This window comes from Aotus nancymaae, unplaced genomic scaffold (genome assembly GCF_030222135.1).
Source record: "Aotus nancymaae isolate 86718 unplaced genomic scaffold, 86718_ANA_hifiasm-v0.15.2.pri h1tg000108l, whole genome shotgun sequence".
Taxonomy (NCBI): Eukaryota; Metazoa; Chordata; class Mammalia; order Primates; family Aotidae; genus Aotus; species Aotus nancymaae.
Window position 1 is genome coordinate 9,014,687 of NW_026988523.1, and position 23,903 is coordinate 9,038,589.

Here is a 23,903-nt window from a genome sequence, read left to right on the forward strand (position 1 = left end):
TTCATTCTTAGCTCTTCGGTTGTTTCCTTAACAATGATTCCTAGAAGTGGAATTACAGGGCGGGAGGGTGTGGCTGTTTTTGGCAAATGGTTGCCAAATGGTTTTCCGGAATGGTTTACTAATTTTCTCTCTCCCCAGAGGTGCATGAGTGTGCCCTTTTCCCCACAGTGTCACCAAATATAGACTGTTATTGTTCTTCCTCTTTGCCAACTTAAAAGACAAGAGTTTTCATCTTGACTTATTTGCATTTTCTTGAGGCTGAACATTTAAAATTTATATATTTCTTTTTTGAGTTTCCCCATCAGTGTCTTTCCATGCCTCACTTGTTTTTTCTATTGCTGTCATCTAGTGTTATTGTATGGGAGATATTTAAGTGGAGAGAAGTGTCCCAAATGGTCATTAAGCAAACATGTCAGTGTGTGTGTATGTGTGCACACATGTGCATGTGTGTGTGTGTGTGTGTGTGTGTGTGTCATAAGTGAGATGAAGGTTGGGGGTGGAGGAGACCAACCTGAGGATGTTGGTTGTATTGAACCACTAGATAAGTCTCTGTCCATTACTCTCTGCTAACAAAGGCCCATCCTCAGGACACAGATCGTGGTCTGCTCTGATTTGGAGTCCTGCTCCTCAGTGTGTGGTTTGAGATTCAGCAGCATCAGTTTCACCTGAAAGTCTATTGGAACGCAGAATCTCATGTGCCATTTGAGACTTGCTAAATCACAATCTGCATTTTTTCATATCCTGTGTTTATTTGTATCCACAGTAAAATCTGAGAAGCTCCAGACTTGTCTTTCAGGAGGTCTGTGTGCAATTTCAGCTTGACTTCCAGACAGGTGCTGCTGATTTTAGATAGTGTAGAAAATGTTGGTGCATCTGACTTAGCTCCCTGCACTTCCCCCATTCCCAATGACTAACAATAATAACTGTGAGAGTAGCTAATATTTATTGACACTGTGCCAGGAACCATGCCAACTGCCTTCCATGGGCGTCATGTACAGGCCACCTCTTCTAAGGTTCTCAACTCCTTTAAATTCTTATTCTCCGTCTCACCATTCTGTGTTTTTCTGTTCTCTCAGGCAGTCACAAAAGAAAGCCCTGTGCTCTCCCTGCAAATCTGCTTCATTGGCTTCTACCCTGCACACGGGTGGCCTATGGAAAGCCAGAGGAATCCCCTCTCCTGTTTTCTATTATCCTTGCACATGAAAGCATGACTACAATGAAAACAGACTGTAATGAGAAGGTGAAAAATTTACTGGAGAGGTGCTAGTGAAACAGTCCCCAGGAGGTTTTCCCACTCTGTGCTCTTATTTGTAAAACCTTGGAGTCACAGACAAAAAGCTAAGCCTAATCCTGTCTTAAAGGAAAGCTATCTAGAACAGCTGAAAAACACCTCCCCAAGCTTCTTTTTTCACTTTGTTCCACTCTTCCTGCTCACAAGGTCCTGCTCTCTGCCAGGTTTGCCTGGTCTTTGATGGATGGCTTTTTTTCCTTCTCTTCATTTTTTTTTTTTTTTTTTAATTCTCCTCATACTCTCTCTGGGGCATCGGGGTATTGGATAAGTAGTTCTGCAGAAGGCTGCATGTACGTGTGTGGGGCGGCCACAGGCATAACCTCCTGAGAGAGGACCTTGCCTCATAGTGTGCTGATTTATGATCATGACCTAACCTGGCCCTGTTTTTGCTCATTTTCCTCCTAAAGGCAAACTTGCACCACACAGCATGTTTTTTTAGTTACCAGAGTTGATGACACTGCATGACTCCTCTGTTTTGTTGAATAGAGCTTCACCTTCCTGGAAGCTGATGGGGCTTCTTGGAGAAGCAGGACTCTCACTACTGACTTTAATCCTCCCAGAGGTGCAGAGCAAAACTCTGCCATGAGGGTTTCCTGGAAGTGAGATTCTGTGGATGTGTCTGTGCCAAGAGAAGCATTTCTGCATGGACCTTATCTTCATCTTCTGCCACCTTGACTTGTTGTTAAATGATCTCCTCTATGAGACTCTGCCATGGATAAATGTTCCCTCCAGAATAAGGCTTTGTCCAAGAAAAGCTGATATGCTGTAATCTAACTGTGTAGGATCTAGAAGAAAGCATGTTAGTATGTGATGGCTGTAAGAAAGCTCATCTAACTTGTAAAAATCAACCACGTGTAGTTGCAGAGCAAGAGGCATGCTTTGTCCCCTTGGATCATTCCTCTAGGTCAGATGCACGCAAGGTTACTAGGGTTCCCCAAGATTGGCGGGAAATGCTCCTTCCCTGACTTCAGGAGCAGAGTGGGTACAAGGAACTATGACCCATCCTTTCTTGCTCTTGTGATAAATTCATAGATGTCTAAGGTAGGCTCTTGTCATCAAGGGACTCTAGAATTGCTTCACAAATAGCAGCAGTTCAACAAGATCACTTTGACTAAGGTAGTCAAGGAAGACTTCATGGACAAAATGAAACTTCAGGTAAATTTTGAAGGGCATAACCCTAGAAGGGAGGCATTTCAAACAAAGGGAGAGATATGTATTGATAATGTATATCAGGCCTATTTAGCCTCTCAGAAAGGGGCACTTCTTGCTTTCCCATTCACTTGAACACTCCGAAATACGTTGGCATGATATACCTGGCTTTGAGGAAGAAAAGGGTATGAGATGGTGCCTTTCCCCTTTTGTGACTACCATAAAATAAGAATACTAAGGACAGGTGGATTTCTGACAGTTCTTAGAAGATATTTTTCTCACTTTTTAATTGACTGTTACAACTCCCAGGGTGGACTAAACTTTTCCTCCTCATTAGGGTGGTGGGGCACTGTTGAAGCATAACCCCCTCTATCTGGTCTTGTGGTCAGGTGACTCCATTCTGTCAAAACCCACACATAGAAGGTTCCAGTAGAAGAGAGGGGTGCTTTCTAATAGAGAAGGGGTGAGCAATCAGAGCATTTGAGGGGCAGCAGCAGTTCTTAGGTGGACTATCTCACTTCTCTTTTGTTGCATTCCCTTCAAATACAGATTTCTGCTCTGCCAGATACATACCAAATGGGGAAACCAGGAAAAAGGAGGAAGTGGAGACTGAAGCCACTGGTTTGGAAGTGACTTCTCAGTTGTCTGCTCTTCCCATTAGACCCTCCTTATCTTGGGGTCTTCTAAAAGTGATTACTAAATGTTATGTGTCAAAAGCCTGCAGGACCATCCAGAAATTTTACCAAATGTTCAGCAAGACACCCTGTCAATTTAGGTAATGGCTAACAGGGAGATATAAATAGCTGGGCCAGCCCCTCTTTTCCCTCCTCCAAACTATTTCCAGGTGTGGATGTCAGTCTGTACATACTTTTTGAGTCAGATCCCGGTCATCTGCAAGTAGTGGTCTGCAAATGTGTTAATATCGCCCTCACCAGCCTATGTCACTCTTCTTGCCCGAAAACAACAACTAAGAACTGATTATTTAGTATTTAAAATGTTTTAGTGTAGTAGGAAGACCATGAGCTTTTTGGTCAAATAGACTTGGTTTTGATCCCTTTCTGGCATTTGCTAATGGTGAGATGGTGGATGACTTGCTCAACTTCTCTGATTCTCAGTTTTTTGGTCTGATACACTCAGCTCATGCATTTGTGGTATAGGTTAATAGAGTGGCACATGTGCAGCACCTAGAGCAGCAGACATTTACAATTTTTCATTTATTTATTTATTTTTTGAGACGGAGTTTCACTCTTGTTACCCAGGCTGGAGTGCAATGGCGCGATCTCGGCTCACCGCAACCTCCGCCTCTTGGGTTCAGGCAATTCTCCTGCCTCAGCCTCCCGAGTAGCTGGGATTACAGGCACGCGCCACCGTGCCCAGCTAATTTTTTGTATTTTTAGTAGAGACGGGGTTTTACCATGTTGACCAGGATGGTCTCGATCTCTTGACCTCGTGATCCGCCCGCCTCAGCCTCCCAAAGTGCTGGGATTACAGGCGTGAGCCACCATGCCCGGCCCCTTCATTTGTTTTTAAAATTGCTATGTAATAATTGTATTTATGAAATATGTAGTGATCAAATCTGAGTAACATTTCCTTCATCTAAAACATGTATCCTTTTTTTTGTATTGAGATCATTAAATATCTTCTCTTGTAGCTATTAAAAAATATATCATGATTAGTTTAACCATAGTCATCGTACAGTTCTATAGAGCACTAGAAATTACTCCTCCTACCTAACTGCAATTCTGTATCATTTAACAAATTTCTCCCTATCTCACTCTTCCTGCTACCCTTCTAAGCCTCTAAAACCTCTGTTCTGCTTTTCACTTCTAAGAGATCAACTTTTTAAGCTTCTGCATATGAATGAGAATATGAAATGTTTAACCTTCTGTTCCTGGCTTATTTCACTTAACGTGATGTCTCCCAGTTTTTTCTATGTTGCTGCAAATGACAGAATTCCATTCTTTTTTATGGCTGAATAATATTAAATTGTGTTTACATACTGCATTTTCTTTCTTCATCTGTTGCTGGGCACTTGGGTTGATTCTATATATTGGCTATTGTGAACAATGCTGTAAAAACATATCGATTTCCTTTTCTTTGCATAAATGCCCAGTACTGGCATTGGTGGATTATAGGATAGTTCTATTTGCAGTTTTATGAAGAACCTCCATGCTCTTCTCCATAGTGGCTGTACCAGTTTACGTTCCCACCAACAGTATATAAGAGTTCCTTTTTCTCTTCATCATTGCCAGCATTTATTTTTTGTTTGTTTTTTTTATGTCTTTTTAATAACCATCGCAACTAAGGTGAAATGATATCTTATTGTTATTTTAATAGGCATTTCCCTGATAATTAATGATGTTGAATAGTTATTCATATATTTCTTGGCTATCGTATGTCTTCTTTTGAGAAATATTTGTTCAGATCATTTGCTCATTTTTTTCATCTTATTATTTGTATTTTGCCACTGAAATGTTTGAGTTTTCTGTATATTCTGCATATTAATCCACTGTTGGATGAATAGTTGTAACTATTTTCTTGCATTCTACATTGTCTTTCACTCTTTCAGTTGTTTCTTTTGCTGTGCATAAACTTTTTTGTTCAATGTAATCTCATTTGTTTATTTTTTCATTTGTTGCCTGTGCTGTTGAAGTCTTATTCGTTAAATCTTTTGCCAAACCAATGTCCTGAAGTGTTTCTCCTATATTTTCTTCTAGCAGCTTTATCATTTTGTGTCTTGCATTTAGGTCTTTAATCCATTTTGAATTTTTTTTAATACAGTGAGAGGTGGGGGTCTGGTTTCCTTCTTCTACATATGGATATCCAGTTTTCCATGCACCATTTATTGAAAAGATTTTCCCTTCCCCAGTCAATGTTCTTAGTACCTTAGTCAAAAATCAGTTGCTATAGATACATGGATTAATTTCTGGGTTCTCTGTTATGTTCTGTTGGTGTATTTGTGTATTTTTATGCCAGTACAATGATATTTTGGTTACTGTAGCTTTGTAGCATATTTTAAAGTCTGGTAGTGTGATGCCTCCAGCCTTGTTCATTTTGCTCAGGATTGTGTTGGCTATTTGAGAGCTTTTGTGGTTCCATGTAAAATTTTAGGATTGTGTTTTCTGTTTTTATGAAGAATACCATTGCTATTTTGATAGGGGTTGCCCTGATATGTAGATTGCTTTTGTTAGCATGGTCATTTTTACAATATTCTTTAAATCCATTAGTATGAGATGTCTTTTCATTAATTTGTGCCTTCTGTGTTTCTTTCATCAGTGTTTTGTAGTTTTCCTTGTAGAGATTTTTTACATTCTTGGTTACACTTATTCCTAGGTGTTTTATTGTTTCTGTAGCTATTCTAAATGAGATTCTGTTCTTAATTTCTTTTTTAGATTGATTGCTGTTAGCATATAAAAATTTTACTGATTTTGGTATGTTGATTTTGTATCCTGCACCTTTACTGAATTTGTGAGTTATAAGTTTTTATTTTTATTTTTATTTTTTTGGTAGAGTCTTTAGGTTTTTCTTTATATGAGATCACTTCACTTGCAAATGGATAATTTTACTTGCTTCTTTCCAATTTGGGTGCCTTTTATTTTCTTCTCTTGTCTAATTGCTTTACTAGGACTTCCAGTGCTATGTTGAATAAGAGTGGTGAGAGTGGGCATCCTTGTCTTGTTCCAGTTCTTAGAGAAAACACTTTTTTATTTTCCCTATTCAGTACAATGTTAGCTGTCACATATAGCCTTTTTTAGGTACTTTCCTTCTACCTAATTTATGAAAGTTTTTATTATTAAGAGATGTTGAATTTTATTAAATGTTTTTCCATAATATGCCCATTGAGATGAATAAATAATTTTTATACCATTTTTGCATCTCTGGGTTAAATTTGACTTGATCATTGTGTATTTTTTTTTTTTAATGTGCTGTTGGATTTAGTTTGCTAATATTTTGTTGAAGATTTTCACATATGTATTTGTCGGATATTGGTAGGTAGTTTTCTTTTTTTGCTATATCCTTGTCTGGTTTTGGTATTAGGGTTATGTTGGCCTAGTAGAATGAGTTTAGAAGAACTACATTATTTTAAATTTTTTTGGATTAGTTTGAAAATAATTCATATTAGTTATTTAAAGATTTGGTTAAATTCTGTAGTGAAGCAGTGAAAACTTTTCTTTGTCGAGATACTTTTTTAATCACTGATTCGGTCTTGTTACCTGTTAGAGATCTGTTTCAAGTTTTCTATCTCTTTTTAGTTAAATCTTGGCAGGTTGCATGTGTCCAGGAATTTATCCATTTTTTTCTAGATTTTTGAATTTATTGGAGCATTCATAATAGTTTCTAATGATCTTTTGTATTTCTGTGTTATCAATTATAACATCTTCTCATTTCCGATTTTATTTATTTGGGCCTTTTTCTTTTTCTTTTTTTTTTTTTTTTTTTTTGAGATGGGAGTTTCGCTCTTGTTACCCAGACTGGAGTGCAATGGCGCAATCTTGGCTCACCGCAACCTCCACCTCCTGGGTTCAGGCAATTCTCCTGCCTTAGCCTCCTTAGTAGCTGGGATTACAGGCACGCACCACCGTGCCCAGCTAAGTTTTTGTATTTTTAGTAGAGACGGGGTTTCACCATGTTGACCAGGATGGTCTCGATTTCTTGACCTCGTGATCCACCCGCCTCGGCCTCCCAAAGTGCTGGGATTACAGGCGTGAGCCACCGCGCCCGGCCCCGGGCCTTTTTCTTTTTAACTTTAGCTAATGTTTTGTCCATTTTAACATATTTTCAAAAAACCAAGTTTTTGTTTCATTTAAATTTCGTATTTTTTAGTCTTTCTTTTGTTTATTTCTCCTTTTATTTTTATTTATTTCCTTCTAATTTTTGGTTTGGTTTGTACTTGCTTTTCTCATTCTTTGAGGTGCTTGGTTAGGTTGTTTTTTGAAATATTTCCAATTTTTGATGTAGGTTTTTAATAGCTGTAATCTTGCCTCAATACTGCTTTGGCTGTATCCCATAGGTTTTGGTATCTTGTGTTTCTATTTTCATTTTTTTTGAGAAATTTATATATTATCTTATGATTTCTTCACCCATTAGATATTCAGGAGTATGTTGTTTAATTTCCATGTGTTTTTATGGTTTCAAAAATGTTCCTCTTATTGTTGATTTCTCATTTTATCAATTGTAGTCAGATAAGATACTTGATGTAATTGTTTTTTCTTTTTTTTGAGACACAGTCTCACTATTTTTCCAAGATTGGTCTTGAATTTTGGGGCTCAAGTGATCTACCTGTCTTGGCCTCCCAAAATGTTGGGATTATAGGCAAGAGTCACTCTGTCTGACTGACTTTAATTTTTAAAATTATTTTGAGGCTAGGCATAATGGTCCACACCTGTAATCCTAACACTTTAGGAGACTCAGGTGGGAGGATTGCTTGAGCCCAAGAGTTCAAGACCATCCAGGGCAACATAGTTAGACCCTGTCTCCACTAAAAATAAAAAAAGAGGTAGATGTGGTGGCATACACCTGTAGTCCCAGCTTCTTGGGTGGATGAGGTAGGAGGATTGTTTGAGCCCAGAAGGTTGAGGCTGTAGTGCCACTGAACTCCAGCCCGGGTGACAGAGCAAAACCTTATCTTGAAAAAAATTGTTTTGACATTTGTTTTGTGTCCTAATGTATTGATGAAAAGAATGTGTATTCTGCAGCTGTTGTGTGAAATGTTCTGTAAATTTTCTGTTAGGTCTGTTTGGTCTATGGTCCAGTTCAAATCTGATGGGATTTTTGTTGTTGTTGTTGGTATCACATCTAGTTGATCTGTCCAGTGCTGAGAATGGGAGCTGGGGTCTAGTTCTCCCTTTAGATCTGATACTTGCTTTATATATCTGGATGCTCTTGTATTGGGTGCATACATGCATACATAATTGTTACATCCTCTTGCTGAATTGATTTCATTGTTATTATATAATTAACTTTTGTATTTTTTTTTTGTTTTTGTTTTTGACTTAGTCTGTTTTATTGTATATAAGTATAGCTTTTCCTGTTTATTTTTGATTTCCATTTGCACGAAACATTGTTTTTCACTTTCAGTCTATGTGTGTCTTTACAGGTGAATTGAGTTTCTTACAGGCAACATATAGTTGGTTCTTTTAAAAATCCCTTTGGTCAATCTATATTTTTTAGTTGGGGAATTTAGTTCATTTTGTTGATTGCTTCTTATTGTTTTGTATGTTCTTTATTCTTTACTTTCTCTCTTATCTCTTATTTGGCATGGTTTTCTGAAGTGATAAAGTTTGGTTTCTTTCTTTTTTGTGTATTTGCTCTATTTGTAAGTTTTGTACTTTCATATGTCTTCATGAACACTTGTAGTTACTATATCTTTGCTTCCAGAGGTAAGACTCCTTTAAGCATTTCTTGTAAGGCTGGTCTAGTGGTGATGAATTCTCCAAGTTTCTGCTTATCTGACAAAGACTTTATTTCTCCTTCATTTCTAAGAATAGCTTTGCTGGGTGTAGCATTCTTGTTTGAGAGATTTGTTTGTTTGTTTGTTTTTCTTTTACTACTTCAAATATTTCATTCCATTCTCTTCTGGCCTGTAAGATTTTTGCTGAGACATCTGCAGTTAGGCTATGGGTATTCTCTTATATGTGACTTGATAGTATATTTTTCTCTAGGCATTTTTGTCTTTGACTTTTGGCAAAGTCAATTGTGTCTTGGAGAGGACTTGTTTAGGTTAAATATATTTGGAGACTTTGGAGTTTATTGGATCTGAATGTCCACCCTTCTTCCAACACATGAGAAGTTTTTCACTATTATTTCATTAAATATGTTTTCTTCACCTCTTCTCTTCTCTTTCTGTAACTCCCATAATGCCAATATTTGTTCACTTACTGATTTTTCATACATTTTTGTAGGCTTTTTTTTCATTCTTTATAAAAATTATACTTTAGGTTCTGGAGTACATGTGAAGAATGTGCTGGTTTGTTCTATAAGTATACACGTTCCATGATGGTTTGCTGCATACATCACCTTGCCATCCACGTTAGGTATTTCTCCTAATGCTATCCCTCCCCTATCTCCCCACCCCCTGCTATCCCTCCCCTAGCTCCCACCCCCCAAAACAGACCCTGGTGTGTAACATCCCCCTCCCTGTGTCCATGTGTTTTCATTGTTCAACAGACACTTATGAGTGAGAACATGCCATGTTTGGTTTTCTGTTCTTGTGTCAGTTTGCTGAGAATGATAGTTTCCAGACTCATCCACGTCCCTGCAAAGGACATGAACTCATCCTTTATTATGGCTGCATAATATTCCATGGTGTATATGTGCATACTTTCTTTATCCAGGCTATCATTGATGGGAATTTGGGTTGGTTCCAAGTATATTTGCTATTGTGAACAGTGCTGCAATGAACATACATGTACATGTGTCTTTATAATAGAATGATTTAAAATCCTTTGAGTATATACCCAGTAATGGGATTTCTGGATCAAATGGTATTTCTAGTTCTAGGTCCTTGAGGAAATGCCACGCTGTCTTCTACAATTGTTGAACTAATTTACACTCCCACCAACAATGTAAAGGCGTTCCTGTTTCTCCACATCCTCTCCAGCATCTGTCTCCTAATTTTTTAATGATCACCATTCTAACTGGTGCTAGATGGTATCTCATTGTGGTTTTGACTTGCCTTTCTCTAATGATCAGTGATGTTGAGCTTCTTTTTCATGTTTGTTGGCTGCATAAATGTCTTCTTTTGAGAAGTATCTGTTCATATCCTTTGCTTGCTTTTTAATAGGTTGTTTGTCTTTTTCTTGTAAATATGTTTAAGTCCCTCATAAATTCTGGATATTAGACCTTTGTCAGATGGATAGATTGCAAAAATTTTCTCCTATTCTGAAGGTTGCCTGTTCACTGTGATGATAGTTTCTTTTACTGTACAGAAGCTCTTTAGTTTAATTAGATCCCATTTGTCTATTTTTGGATTTTGTTGCAATTGCTTTTGGCATTTTTGTCATGAAGTCTTTGCCCATGCCTATGTCCTGAATGGTATTGCCTAGGTTTTCTTATAGGGGTTTTTTACGGTTTGGGATTTTACATTTCAGTCTTTAATCCATCTTGAGTTAATTTTTGTGTAAAGTGTAAGGAAGGGATTCAGTTTTAGTTTTCTGCATATAGCTAGACAGTTTTCCCAGCATCATTTACTGAATAGGAGATCCTTTCCCCATTGTCTATTTTTGTCAGGTTTGTCAACAATCAGATGGTTGTAGATGTGTGGTGTGATTTCTGAGGTTTCTGTTCTGTTCCATTGGTCTGTATCTCTGTTTTGGTACCAGGACCATGCTGTTTTTGGTTCCTGTAGCCTTGTGGTATGGTTTGAAATCAGGTAGTGTGATGCCTTTTTGGAACAAAGTTCCAAAAAGAACTTTGTTCTTTTTGCTTAGGATTGTCTTGGCTATATGGGATCTTGTTTGATGCCATATAAAATTTAAAATAGTTTTTTCTAATTCTGTGAAGAATGTCAGTGGTAACTTGATGGGAATAGCATTGAATCTATAAGTTACATTGGGCCATATGGCCATTTTCATGATATTGATTCATCCTATCCATGAGGATGGAATGTTTTTCCATTTGTTTGTTCCCTCTCTCACTTCCTTGAGTAGTGGTTTGTAGTTCGTCTTGAAGAGGTCTTTCACAATGCTTGTTAGCTATATTCGTAGGTATTTTATTCTCTTTGTAGTGATTAGAATGGGAGTTCTTTCATGATTTGGTCCTCTGATTGTCTATTGTTGGTGTAAAGGAATGCTTGTGATTTTTTACATTGATTTTGTATCCTGAGACTTTGTTGAAGTTGCTTATCAGTTCAAGAAGTTTTGGGGCTGAGATGATGGAATTTTCTAAATGTAAAATCATGTCACCTGCAAGTAGAGACAACTTGACTTCCTCTTTGAATACCCTTTATTTCTTTCTCTTGCCTGATTGCCCTGGCCAGAACTTCCAATAGTGTATCAGATGGGAGTGGTGAGAGAGGGCATCCTTAGGAAAATACTTATTTCTATAGATGGATCTTATGGTATCAGTTGGGTAGTGTATGTTGGCTTTAATTCCAGGTAAACACAGTAGTCTCCAGGCAGTTTATTTTGCTGTAATTCATACTAGTGATTTTTGTATCTCAGTGGCCTAGGCAGCAAGAGTTTGTGGCAGCAGTGGCACAACTTTGCTGGGTGTGTGCTTGCTGGACTGTTTCTTAGGTGGAGGGAGAAATGTGATACACATAATGCCCATGGCAAGTCAGCCAGCTTGGGGTCTGGCTCACTGAGGCTGGGGCTGTGGGCCTGTTACTCTGGCCAGGGGTGTGGCCACATGGCTCCTTGACCGGCCTGGGGGTGTGTCCTTGAGGGGCAAGCCCACTGGGTGGTTTTTCAGGCCTCAAGAACAGGCACGCAGTCATTTGGTCAGTCTGAAGATGTGTCTACCTAAGGTGGGCTGCCAAGCTGTTTTTCAGGACTTCGTTGTGGGTGGGGCATGTCCACCAGCGATAGAGTTGAACATAGTAGACAAATAATAAAAGATAATTCAAGTCTCTTTATCTCTTTTGGCATAAGCAACAGATATCCTGAGCATCAAGAAACAACTCAGGTTTCCATTACTCAAGCAGTAATGGAAAGAAGCAGGATTACTACTTTACAGGGGCCACATTCAAAATTTTTTTTCATGAAACAGCCATTTGTAACTCTATGATGTCCAGTGCTTGATTATAATTGTTCATAGTCACTCTGGAGGACTACATTCCAGTTTGAGAGAAAACCTTTCTCCTTGAGGATAATTGACTCTATCAATTCCAAGTGCTGGTAATTAATGATAGTAGAGAACTGGATGCACATGAGGTTTGCTAAGGCCCACACCAGCATATTGCTCTTTTAAGATGCCCATGGTCTCTAAGAATTTTTGGAGTCGAGAGCAGGAATACAGTGAACAAGGTATCCTCCCTCAATTTACTTTTCTTTCTCTCAAAACTCAGATTAAATACAAGGTAAGGTGCTTGAATAGTTTTAAGTTTAGTAAACATATATGATGGAAGCCAGTTGCAAGAAAGAGTTGAGAAAATGATTCTTACAGTTTTAAGATGATGTGGTCCAAATGTTTGGCTTCCACACCACCACTGTCTTTTGAGTTACATCGTTTGATCTGATTTTTCTAATCCATGGGCTATCATAGTTCAGTTTAGTGTTGAGTAATTTCATAAATCATATTCATGTACTGGTCCCTCTGTTCTTTCCAAGAATGTGTGGCTTTGATGAATAAACAACAGTTATAACATGTTTGCCTCTATCTCACGTACATCCAAAATTATAAAATCTCAGTGTTGCACAAACTCAAGAGTTTCACCATGTATATTGTCTTGGCTTGGACTGCATTGGTTTTGCCATACTTTGCTAGACTAAGAAGAAGGAGAAGTCTCCTCAACGTGGGATTCTGCAATTTTTCTTTTGAAACAAAGTTTATCTTACTTTTGCTTAATGAAGTCAAGAAAGTAGGGCTGAAGGTCCCTTCTGAGAGCATGTAGAGAGCTGTGCAGGCTTCTCTATGACCCCAGTTTGTAGGTAAAGGATGCAGAAAAGCAGACCTGGGATAGACACATTTTGTTCACAGGCACAGTTGGTCACTGGGTCCTCCAGTAGACATGTTATGGGTAAAAACTCAGAGTATAGGCAATATTTATCCCCTTTTAAATTGCAAAAAATAATATTATCAGCAAAGCAGCCACATCTAACTTTAGTAGTCAAAGGGAAAAGGAGACACTTGGCAGCTTGCAATTGCTTTCCTTTTTAGTCTTTGCAGTAATGGAATTGGCTCAAACTGGTTCACCAGAGCCAATTAATTGTACACATCTCTTCCCAAACCCATGTTCATTGACATCATATTGGTAACTTAAAATTGGCCATTTTTGGAGTAATTTATACCACAGAAGTTGGCAAATGTTGCAAATCAGGACTTGGATTTTTTTTGTTTTTAATCTTCAGAGGACCAGTTGTTAAACATTTACCATGATACTACTGGTTTTATATCTAATTTGTTATTTCCTTTGATAACACATCATGAAACTCGTTCTCCTCAAAATAGCTAATGTTTATTAATTACTTTATATGAGCTGAACACTGTGCCAAGATACTTCACATGTGTTATTTTATCTAATTCTCATAACAACCTCATGAGGTCTAAGGTCTCAGCTTGTGGCTGAAGGATGCTGAAGATGCACAGATTTTCTCACGTAAAACCTGCAAATAAGGAAACCAGAGCTCCGCAAAGTGATAAAACTTTTTTTGAGATTATACAGCATGTAAGTGATAGATTTTAGGTTATAATTTCTGGCTGACTCATGTTGTTAACCACATGCACTATGGTCTTTCCTAGCATAAGTTTGGTAGAAAACTGTTCTGGGCTGAAAATCATGATCTCTTGGTTCTAGTGCACTCTCTGCACCCAGCTTGACACCTGATCTCTCAGAGCCTCAGTGCCTTCATCTATAAAATAAAGGAACTTTACCTACCTCAGAGGATGGTTTTGCCACTTAAATAATAGTATACAAAAGATTTACTTGGAAAGCTCAATGACTATATAAATGAGAGATAACATTACAGGCTAAATTAAAGTAAATATATTCACACACACACACACACACACACACACACTCTCTCTTCCAGTGTAGAAGATTTGGCTGAAGTGAGTAATTATATAAAGGCAGACTCTGAGGACTCTAACAATAAATATTACTGAGTAAACTGGCAGGACGCTGGGCTTGGCAATGTCTGACTTTATCTCTGGAATTCTTTGGCTTTGGCGCTCTCTAGCCTTCCCAGACAGTCTGACTGGTAATCAAGGTAGCACTCATCTCATGGGCAGATTTGGATGGTGGGTGCCTTCTAGGAATCAAATTATTAACAAGACAGGTCAGTGCTGGAACATTGACATTTAGTGACTTTAGGAAGAATTTCTGCTATGTTACGTCCATGTTTTAATGAAGAGGTCCTTTTGCTGCTCCCATAGCTATTTATACTTTCAGTACTCAGCATATTCCATTGTTATTTATTTTAGGTTTATTTTCTGCACTATATTGAACTCTCTATGATATCATATAACTATTTGATCATTATTGAATCTCTAGCACCAAGTACTGAGATTGGCAGATAGTATTGCTTTGTAATATCTACCAAACCTGCAGTTGCATGGGTGAGCTAATTTAGTCTGTTTCTGTGCACTTATTCATAAGAGGTCCTCATTTATCTTGACTACCTCTCATTCCATTAATTTGCTGAATTGATGAACAAGTATGTATTACTGTTTCGTAGACGTCTTAGACAAATCTAAGATGCCTGATCTAGTATAATTTTTAAACAAATGATTTAAAAGAATTTCAGATGAGCTTTACACTTTCATGTCTGATTTAACTTACCATTGATATCAATCTTGCTAACTTTCCTTTACTGGATGAAAAATACTAAGGCTCTCAACTTCTGTCTTCTGCATTTTGTTCTACTAAGTGGCAGCGAGAAACTAATTTCTTTTGTAATATGGAATAATCTCTCAACATGGCTTGAAAATAGTCTATTTGTTAAAGCCTCACATGTGACTCTCATTCACAACTAGAGTTGTTGACATTGAGTTAGAGAATTCTATTTGCTAAGTATGTCTTTTTAACTAGGAGGAGTGCAGGATGGTGCTTCAGCAACTATTTATCTTCATACAGATGAAGTATGAATAATGGTAACAAAGCAAGTAAAATGTAGTTATCTAAGCACCTAGTGAGGTTTTTCATTTGCTGCTTGGACATCTTAATAAGTTAGACAGCAAAGAATCATTACTTGGGTAATCATTCAAAATAATCCTTCTACTTACTGCCTACACCTCACAAGTAAAATAGATTATCTTAGTGCTCTTGGCTATAAATTTTTTTTGATATAATTGCAAAACTTATATTAATCAGAACTAGACTAGTATAATCAGAGTGGTCCATCTTTTATTTAGTATCTCAAAAAGTTAGAAATACCATTTTAGAGACACTATTAATAATTGTATACCTTTCTATGAGACAGGTAAGAACAATTATATTTTTGATGATAGATGAGATGTTCTAAGGACAGCAAATTAAAGTGTTTAAAATTGCAACTAGATGCTTGGCAGATAATCATGTTAATTATCTGGTAACTTATATGTCAAGCCTCACAGTATATATCTGAACTCATATATATATATACCTGTGTGTATGTAACAAATATGAAGTAACAAAATCAGCAAACAGCTGATAGATTATTAACTCCATGGTCCTGATATTCAATATTGCAGTACACGTGTTCGTAGGTCAGATAGATAATTAAGGCTACTTAGTACTTATTAAAATAAGTGGACCAGGAGAAAATATGAGTCAGGGAACTTAGCATTAATCTCACTAGATTTGTTGGCTTTTTTGAAAATCTACTCAAGGGTTTGTAGAGGAGTATTCCTTATACTTCTCTAACAGATAGACTTTAGTGTAAAAACAATGACAACAAAAACACCCAAATGAAAATCGGAACACCCTATTGTACTGTAGTGTACTCATCACTAGTAATTCAAAGTATAATTATTAGAATAGCTGGGTTTGGGAGGAAATATTTTTGCTAAAAAGTACTTTTATTTTATAAACAACAAGTTATTAATATATACTGAAGACAGAAGAGAAGATATTCTATCACTTTTGGAAACATAGCCACTTATAAAACACTTGCCTGCCATCAGAATAGGAAGCCTCATGGCTTATAAATCTAGACTGTCTACAGAGAATTATTGTTGGACTGGATTGTATAGGAGGTCAGGGAACAAATAAAATTCTTATTTAACAAGCTTGGGGAAAATGACTCTTGATGTTTACCCATGTATCTGATCCAAAGACTAGTAGATTTTTCCATCATTTATTCATCAGTGCAAGCAGTATTTATTAAGCATTTCCTATGTGAACGTACTGCCTTCGTGTGATTTATAAGTAAAAGCTATTCCTGAGAGACTGTGTACTAGAAGAGGTACTGAGGGGGAGTTGGTGAGTAAACTGAAGATGAGTTGCTAGGAACATTTAAGGCCTCCAAACTGCCTGAGTCCCAACTGTGATCATGCCACATATGAAAGTTTGTGCCCCTTCCTGCTGCCAATTTATTAATGATCTAGCTTTTTATGGGTGTTTTATCCTTTGTTTATTCAATTAGATTTAACAACCCTATACCTGCTCTGCGCAAGGCAGTTAGTGTATGATAGGACCTTTATTAATCTGGAAACGATCTGCTTCTGTACTGTGGTGGGTGTTACTGGGTATAGAGCAGTCATTCTACTAACTCAGTGGCTAGTTTTTTAAACTAGGGCCATGGGGCAGTGCCATATTGCTTTCTCTGGGAAACAGTTGTTCACTGTGGATGAGCATCCTTACCCATGAGAGGTGTTAGAGGGAATAGTGGGCTAGGAATGACGTCTGGGATGTTACCGTCTTCTTTAGAAAGACTCCCTGACTTATCAACTTGTTTTCTCCATGAGTATCATCCTTTTAATGTTCAGTAGAGAAAAATCACCTTCCAGAGGGTAGGGGATGGCTGTCATTTGCAAAAAATTTGACTACCCTCATGGCTTCTGAGGAAATGGGAAAGAGCTAGGATCAACGAAGAAAGGCACGGACTCAAAGCCAGTCAGCGCAAAGCACATTTGTGATGAAGTGCTAGAGGATTCTTGCCATTTGCATTGAATATCTGCTTTTCAGCTTCCATTTTGGTTATGTAAACATACCAGAATGAGTTAACTTGGGTGGAATCTCAAATCAGATTCCTTTTGGGGATAGGAGATGCCAGAACAGCCTAATATAGGGATATGAATAGGCATCTCAGGTGAGAAATCTGGGTCACTTACTTTTTTCCCCATTAAAAACCTGCATTCTTGTTATTTACATGGGCTTTCTTCTCCCTTTCTCCATTCCTCTTTGTATCTGGTATCTCTTCCCTCGATTCTTCCTTCTTTCCCAGGTGTGTTTGATAACTGCTCCCACACCGTCAGTGACAAAGGCTGGGCCCTGGGGATCCGCTCAGGGAAGGACAAGGGAAAGCGGGATGCTCGCTTCTTCTTCTCCCTCCGTACTGATCGCATGAAGAAAGCCACCATCTTGATTAGCCACAGTCGCTACCAACCAGGCACATGGACCCACCTGGCAGCCACTTACGATGGACAGCGTATGGCTCTGTATGTGGATGGCACTCAGGTGGCTAGCAGTCTCGGCCAATCTGGTCCACTGAACAGCCCCTTCATGGCATCCTGCCGCTGTTTGCTCCTCGGGGGAGACAGATCTGAGGATAGACACTATTTCCGTGGACACCTGGGCACACTGGTTTTCTGGTCAACCGCCCTCCCACAAAGCCATTTTCAAAACGGTTCTCAGCATTCAAGTGGGGAGGAGGAGATGACTGACTTGGTCCTGACAGCGAGTTTTGAGCCTCTGAACACAGAGTGGGTTCCCTTTAGAGATGAGAAATACCCACGACTTGAGGTTCTCCAGGGCTTTGAGCCAGAGCCTGAGATTCTGTCGCCTTTGCGGCCCCCACTCTGTGGGCAAACGGTTTGTGACAATGTGGAATTGATCTCCCAATACAATGGATACTGGCCCCTTCGGGGAGAGAAGGTGATACGCTACCAGGTCGTGAACATCTGCGATGATGAGGGCCTAAACCCCATTGTGAGCGAGGAGCAGATTCGTCTGCAGCACGAGGCACTGAATGAGGCCTTCAACCGCTACAACATCAGCTGGCAGCTGAGCGTCCACCAGGTCCTCAATTCTACCCTGCGACACCGGGTTGTGCTTGTGAACTGTGAGCCCAGCAAGATAGGAAATGACCATTGCGACCCCGAGTGTGAGCACCCACTCACAGGCTATGATGGGGGTGACTGCCGCCGGCAGGGCCGCTGCTACTCCTGGAACCGCAGGGATGGGCTCTGTCACGCGGAGTGCAACAACATGCTGAACGACTTTGACGATGGGGACTGCTGCGACCCCCAGGTGGCTGATGTGCGCAAGACCTGCTTTGACCCTGACTCACCCAGGAGGTAAGGGATTGGGGTTTGGGGTGGCCTACTTGTAGGGTGCATTTCTAACATCATTTTATCCTTTGGTTTTGGAGACAAACGTGTTCACACAGTCCCTGAATAAAACATTAATCCACCCCATCAGACAGTATTAATCTTCTGTGAAGTGCTAGGTGTTCTGTTATGTAATTAGGGACACAGATGACTGAGATAAGAGACAGCCCTCACACAACTCACTATTCGTGGGGCAGAAAGTTGTGTACACAGTGCGAAGTGCACCCAAAGGGCTATGCACCAGGTACTTGGGCACAGAGAAACTGAACAACTTACTTTACCAGAGGAGGCCGGGAAATCTTCATGGAGAACAAACAAGGTATCCAGGCATAGAAACCAGTCAGTACTAATTACACATGATGACACTTCCTATTGTCTTTGGGTCTTGGCAAAGTAATATAAATCTGTGAAAAGGCCTTAGGTCTGTTTACTCTCTGGTGCTGTTTGAGCAGTTCAGCAGTTTTGTAAAGACAAGACATGCTACATCTAGCCACTAGTCTCCTTTAGGTGACTGGGATCTTTCACTGTTGCCCCATTAAATCCCATTCTTCATGCAGCATCCAGAAGGATCTTTTGAAAAAGGTAAGTCAGATCCTGTCATTTCCCTTCTTAAGATTTTTTCCTCCACTGCACTCAGAATAAAATCTGAACCCCCTACCTGACACACAGGCTCTTAATGCAATCTGGCCCCTGTCTACCTCTCCATCCCCACCCACATAGCACAGCCTCACTGACTTGATTCTGTTCCATTAAACAGATCAAGCTTTTTTCCTGCCCCTAGGACTTTGCATTTGCTGTTCCATCTTCTTGGAATCCTCTTTTCCTTAATCTTTCCTTGGTGGATTCTCTCCTGTCATTCAAATATCTGCTTAGATACTACCACCTGGGAGGCCTTTCCTAATCCCTCAAATTAAAGCATCTATCAATTACTATTACATCAACTAATTAAAATTTCCTGTTTAACACTTAGTATTTCTGATAATTTTTCTTTCACATTCATGTATTTGTCTGTTTTTCTCCTATTTGGAAAATCAGCTCCATGAGATCAGGGCCCTTGTTTATTCTGTTAACCACTATATTCCCAATGCCTAGAATAGTAGCTGATGTTTAGTTGTTTAAGTTGATGAATAAATGGTTCTCATGTGTCTGTTGTTCTGAGACAGAAACCAGTAAGAAGATTCTCATTTGATGGCTGATGTAGGGGTTGGACATAAAAGAGGAGGGTAAGGAAGTAGATAGGTAGCTAGTGAACTTGTTAATATGTGTATGTGGACAAAGCATCCCCAGTAAACAACTGGTGCCTTTGTTCAAATTATGAAAAGGCTCACCTGAGCTAGGGTATAGGGCTGGTGGGAGGTGAGAGAACAGGAGCTCCGCTCCTACCCAATGTCTTGATAGCTGCCTTTGTATTGGACACAATTTGTACAAGTAGTTCATGGTATCCCTGGGTGTGGGGAGTCCTCTTGGTGTGAATTACCACTAATAGAGTAGCTTGTACTTCAAGCATGTGGTGTTAAAAATTGAGTACATGATTCGGAATCAAGGGTTCCAAATGGTTAAATTTTGGAGTCCTTCCTATTTAACTAAGTTTGCAAGTTATGCAAGTCACTTTCAGAAACTCAGAAGTCTTGTCGATGAAATGAGGATGATTGCAGTAATACCTTGCATTATCAGTATTTTCAGGTTATTTTGTGAATCAAATGAAATAAAGTATAAGAAAGTAGCTCTAAAGTTTTCAATGTACACAAATAGTTCTAAAATAACATTAATTCGGCCAGGCATGGTGGCTTATGCCTGTAATCCCAGCATTTTGGGAGGCCGAGGCAGGTGGATCATGAGGTCAGGAGATTGAGACCATCCTTACAAATGTGGTAAAACCCCATATCTACTAAAAATACAAAAAATTAGCCGGGTATGGTGGCACACACCTTTAGTCCCAGCTACTGGGGAGGCTGAGGCAGAAGAATCACTTGAACCCAGGAGGTGGAGGTTGCAGTGAGCAGAGGTCATGCCACTGCACTCCAGCCTGGGCGACAGAGAAAGACTCCATCTCAAAAAAAAAAATTCTTATTATTCTTCTGTTATTATTATTATTAAAGCTGACAGATGGGAAGCCTTTATTTACATAATAATGCAAAGACAACTAATCAAATGATCAGAACTATTTGTATAAGAAAATTCTGTTTGGAACAATGAGAACACATGGACACAGGGAGAGGAACATCACATACTGTGGCCTGTTGGGGTGTGAAGGGCTAGGGGATGAATAGCATTAGGAGAAATACCTAATGTAGATGACTGGTTGATGGGTGCAGCAAATCACCATGGCACATGTATACCTGTGTAACAAATCTGCATGTTCTGCTCATATATATGTCCCAGAACTTAAAGTATAATTTTAAAAAATTCTGTTTGAGTTTGGTTTTTAGATTTTGGTAACCTTAAGCAAAAGCTAAACCTCACTAACAGCAGTGGTTAGCAACACTTAGGATCCCCTGGAGAAATGAGAAAGTCTGGTCTCCTAGTTTATAGTAATAATTCACAGCCCTGTCTGAGAGAGCTGTCTTTCAAGGTACCTGGGTATTATTCTCCTCGGAGTTTCCCTTTGTTTGTCTAAATTCCTACCACATTGTCCTTATCTGGGTGTTTATAACGTACTCACTTCACTGCCTGCAGAAGGGAAACTCACTCCTTCTATTTATAGACCCAGTAGTGTTTTGAACCTTTATTCCTAAGTGGCTCTCTTACCCCCACATATAAAACCTGCTTTGTGGAATACAAAGGAAGTATTTATACTTTATGATAGTTAAAAATACTAACTCAAAGTAAAAGGTGCTCATGGTTTAAAATATCAAATTATATCAAAAGGCAGAAAAAAGAAGAAGAATCCCCTGCCTAACTCTTCCCCATCCTTCTTCACATTCTGTCCTTGCTCCACACAGGTTGCTATATTTATTTTTTTTTTACCTGTTTTTCTTTTCTGGTAGTTTCCTGTACTTCTCCAAATATTACTTATATTGCTTGGTTCATAAATTTTAAACATTATCCACTGACTTCCTATGATAGAGACGAGACTAACTCTCTTACATTATCTCCCTCCTTGCCCTTGCATTCTTCCATATAATTATTTTACTATTTTTTGTTGAATTAATTGTATGTATTATAGCAGTATGACTGTGAAATGTTATTTGTTGCAGAACAAAGTACTAGTCTATTATATTTCTTTTCTTGCACAGCTTCTTCCCAACCCCAGCCCAACCTGTTGAGTATCTATTTCCTTCCTTCCTTCTTTTATTCTTTCTTGATATTCTCGATTGTTTTCAAGTTCTTTATTTTACCGGCTAATTTGTAGACCATATTTATAAACATGTTCCCCTCCTTATTATTCTTCTTCACCTTTCAAAAAACATGTTTTTTAACACTCTTCTAGGGCGCTTCCTTCTAGTTAATTCTGTTTTCCTCTTCCAATCTTGGCCAGTTATCTTTAGGTCTGCTGCACAGTCGTCATCCCGGGACTTCTCTTCACTGCCTTTTTTGGGTTAGAGCCACTGTGTCCTGAATTACATGAATATCTCTTAATTTACTACCTTATTTTTCTGGAAAGAATCCTCAAGTAAGTTTCTAAGAAAAGATGTTTTAGGTAATCTTTTCTGAAAATGCACTTCTTAGAATGTTTTTATTCTGCCTTCATACAAAACTGAAAATTTGCTTGGTGTAAAATTTTGAATTGAAAAACAGTTTCTCTGAAACTTGTGAAGAAATTTGTTAATTGCTTCTAGCTTCTGTTCTGATAATTGTGTGTATTTTTATAGGTATGTGTGTATACATACACACATATATGTATGTGTGTGTATATATATAAATATATATATAATGTTTTAGAATCTTATTCTTAGCCTTGTTGCTCTAGGGATTTGTAAGATTATTTTTTAGAACTTGCCTTTTATTGTTCTTTTGTTGAACACTGTTCAATTCGGACCCTTATGCCCCTTGTCTCTGGAAAAATCTCTTACATTATTACTTTGGCATTTCTCCAATCAGTTTTCTCTGTCCTCTTTGCTATCCCTGATACTCCTGAGGATGAGTCGACTGAACTTGCTTTGTCTCTTTCCTCTCCTGCATTTTCTTTGTTAGTTTATTCCCCTTTTTTTTGTTTTTGAGATTTTTTCGGGTCTTTCAATGCTTTATTTACTTTTTCATTTTAGTAATCAAACTTTTAAAACCCTTTTATTCTTTGATTGTTTTTAACGTAATCTTTAAAAAAATTTTAAGACAAACATTTTCAAAGATAAAAATGTGATTCATTTGGAATTTTTTTTGTGTGTGTTATATCTGATGCATCTGAAGTCAACTTTTCTTTTTTTACCATTTTTAAAATTCATGACTATCTATGCTGGTGACTTTCCTTGAATGTCTAATGCTTGTTCACAGTAGAAACTATACTTTTAAATCTCTACCTATGATGATCTAAAAATGAATAATTACCTCTGAATTGTCTCTTTTTGAGAAAAGAAATTTGAAGGCAGAAACATAGTGGAGGAGAGAGGTTTTCTTTTTGCTCAGCTCTCTTATACTTATTTTGTGTGTAGGTTTTTTCTGCCTTCTCTATCCTATGTTTTGTGCTGAGTTTTTATAATTAAAAATATTTTTTATGACTTGGCAAAAGCAATATTTTGAAAAATCATTATTTATCAAGCTTCTATATTGTGACAGGCATGGAAGGAAGGCAGAGAGACACATATAAAGACTATGGAAAGGATAAGTGCTAACAACTTAGAGGAGAAGTTCAGTAATTTTATCTAAATTCTCTATGTTTAAATCCAGGCTGAGGCATTAAAAGCAGAACATGGGGGATGGCTTTTCTTTACCATGGCTTGAATTGTTTGAAAGGACCTTTGATTCATAGAAATATAGATCTTTGGGTTTCCATGTGGTCCTGTGACTTGGTGGAGTTAGTGGCTATCTCTGAACTAGATTAGCTTTGTAGATCCTCCCTATTATTACAATTAAATCCCGGAGCTCAAGCTCACAATTCCATTATGCCGTGACTCTGAAACTTTGATAAAATGCTTTGCCAGGCATTTATTGAGCAGAGTGCTCCAGGCACAGAGTCTTTCTACTCACAGTGGAAGCACCAAAAGCTCACAGTTTAGGGGTCAGGGGAGAGTAGGAGAAAGTAGGGTGGACAGACCTGCAAACCTGATCACTAACATTGAAGTACAAGGATTGATTATGCATAACTCTCCTCACTTCCAAATCCTGTTCAATCTTCCTGCTATGGTTTTAACTTGTCCTCTGAAGTTCATATGTTAGAAATTTAATCCCTAAAGCAACA

The 23,903-nt window shown here is 38.4% G+C and overlaps 1 protein-coding gene across 3 annotated transcripts in view; it reads left to right on the forward strand.

Moving 5' to 3' along the window:
• The window catches only part of PAPPA2 (pappalysin 2), a 376,815-nt gene that overhangs the window by 110,840 nt on the left and 242,072 nt on the right, over window positions 1-23,903 (forward strand). For all 3 annotated transcript variants that reach the window (XM_064370884.1, XM_064370885.1, XM_021668059.2), the window contains exon 3: window positions 17,464-18,535. In XM_064370884.1, coding sequence (XP_064226954.1) covers window positions 17,464-18,535 — 1,072 coding nt within the window. The remainder of the gene's footprint in view (window positions 1-17,463; window positions 18,536-23,903) is intronic.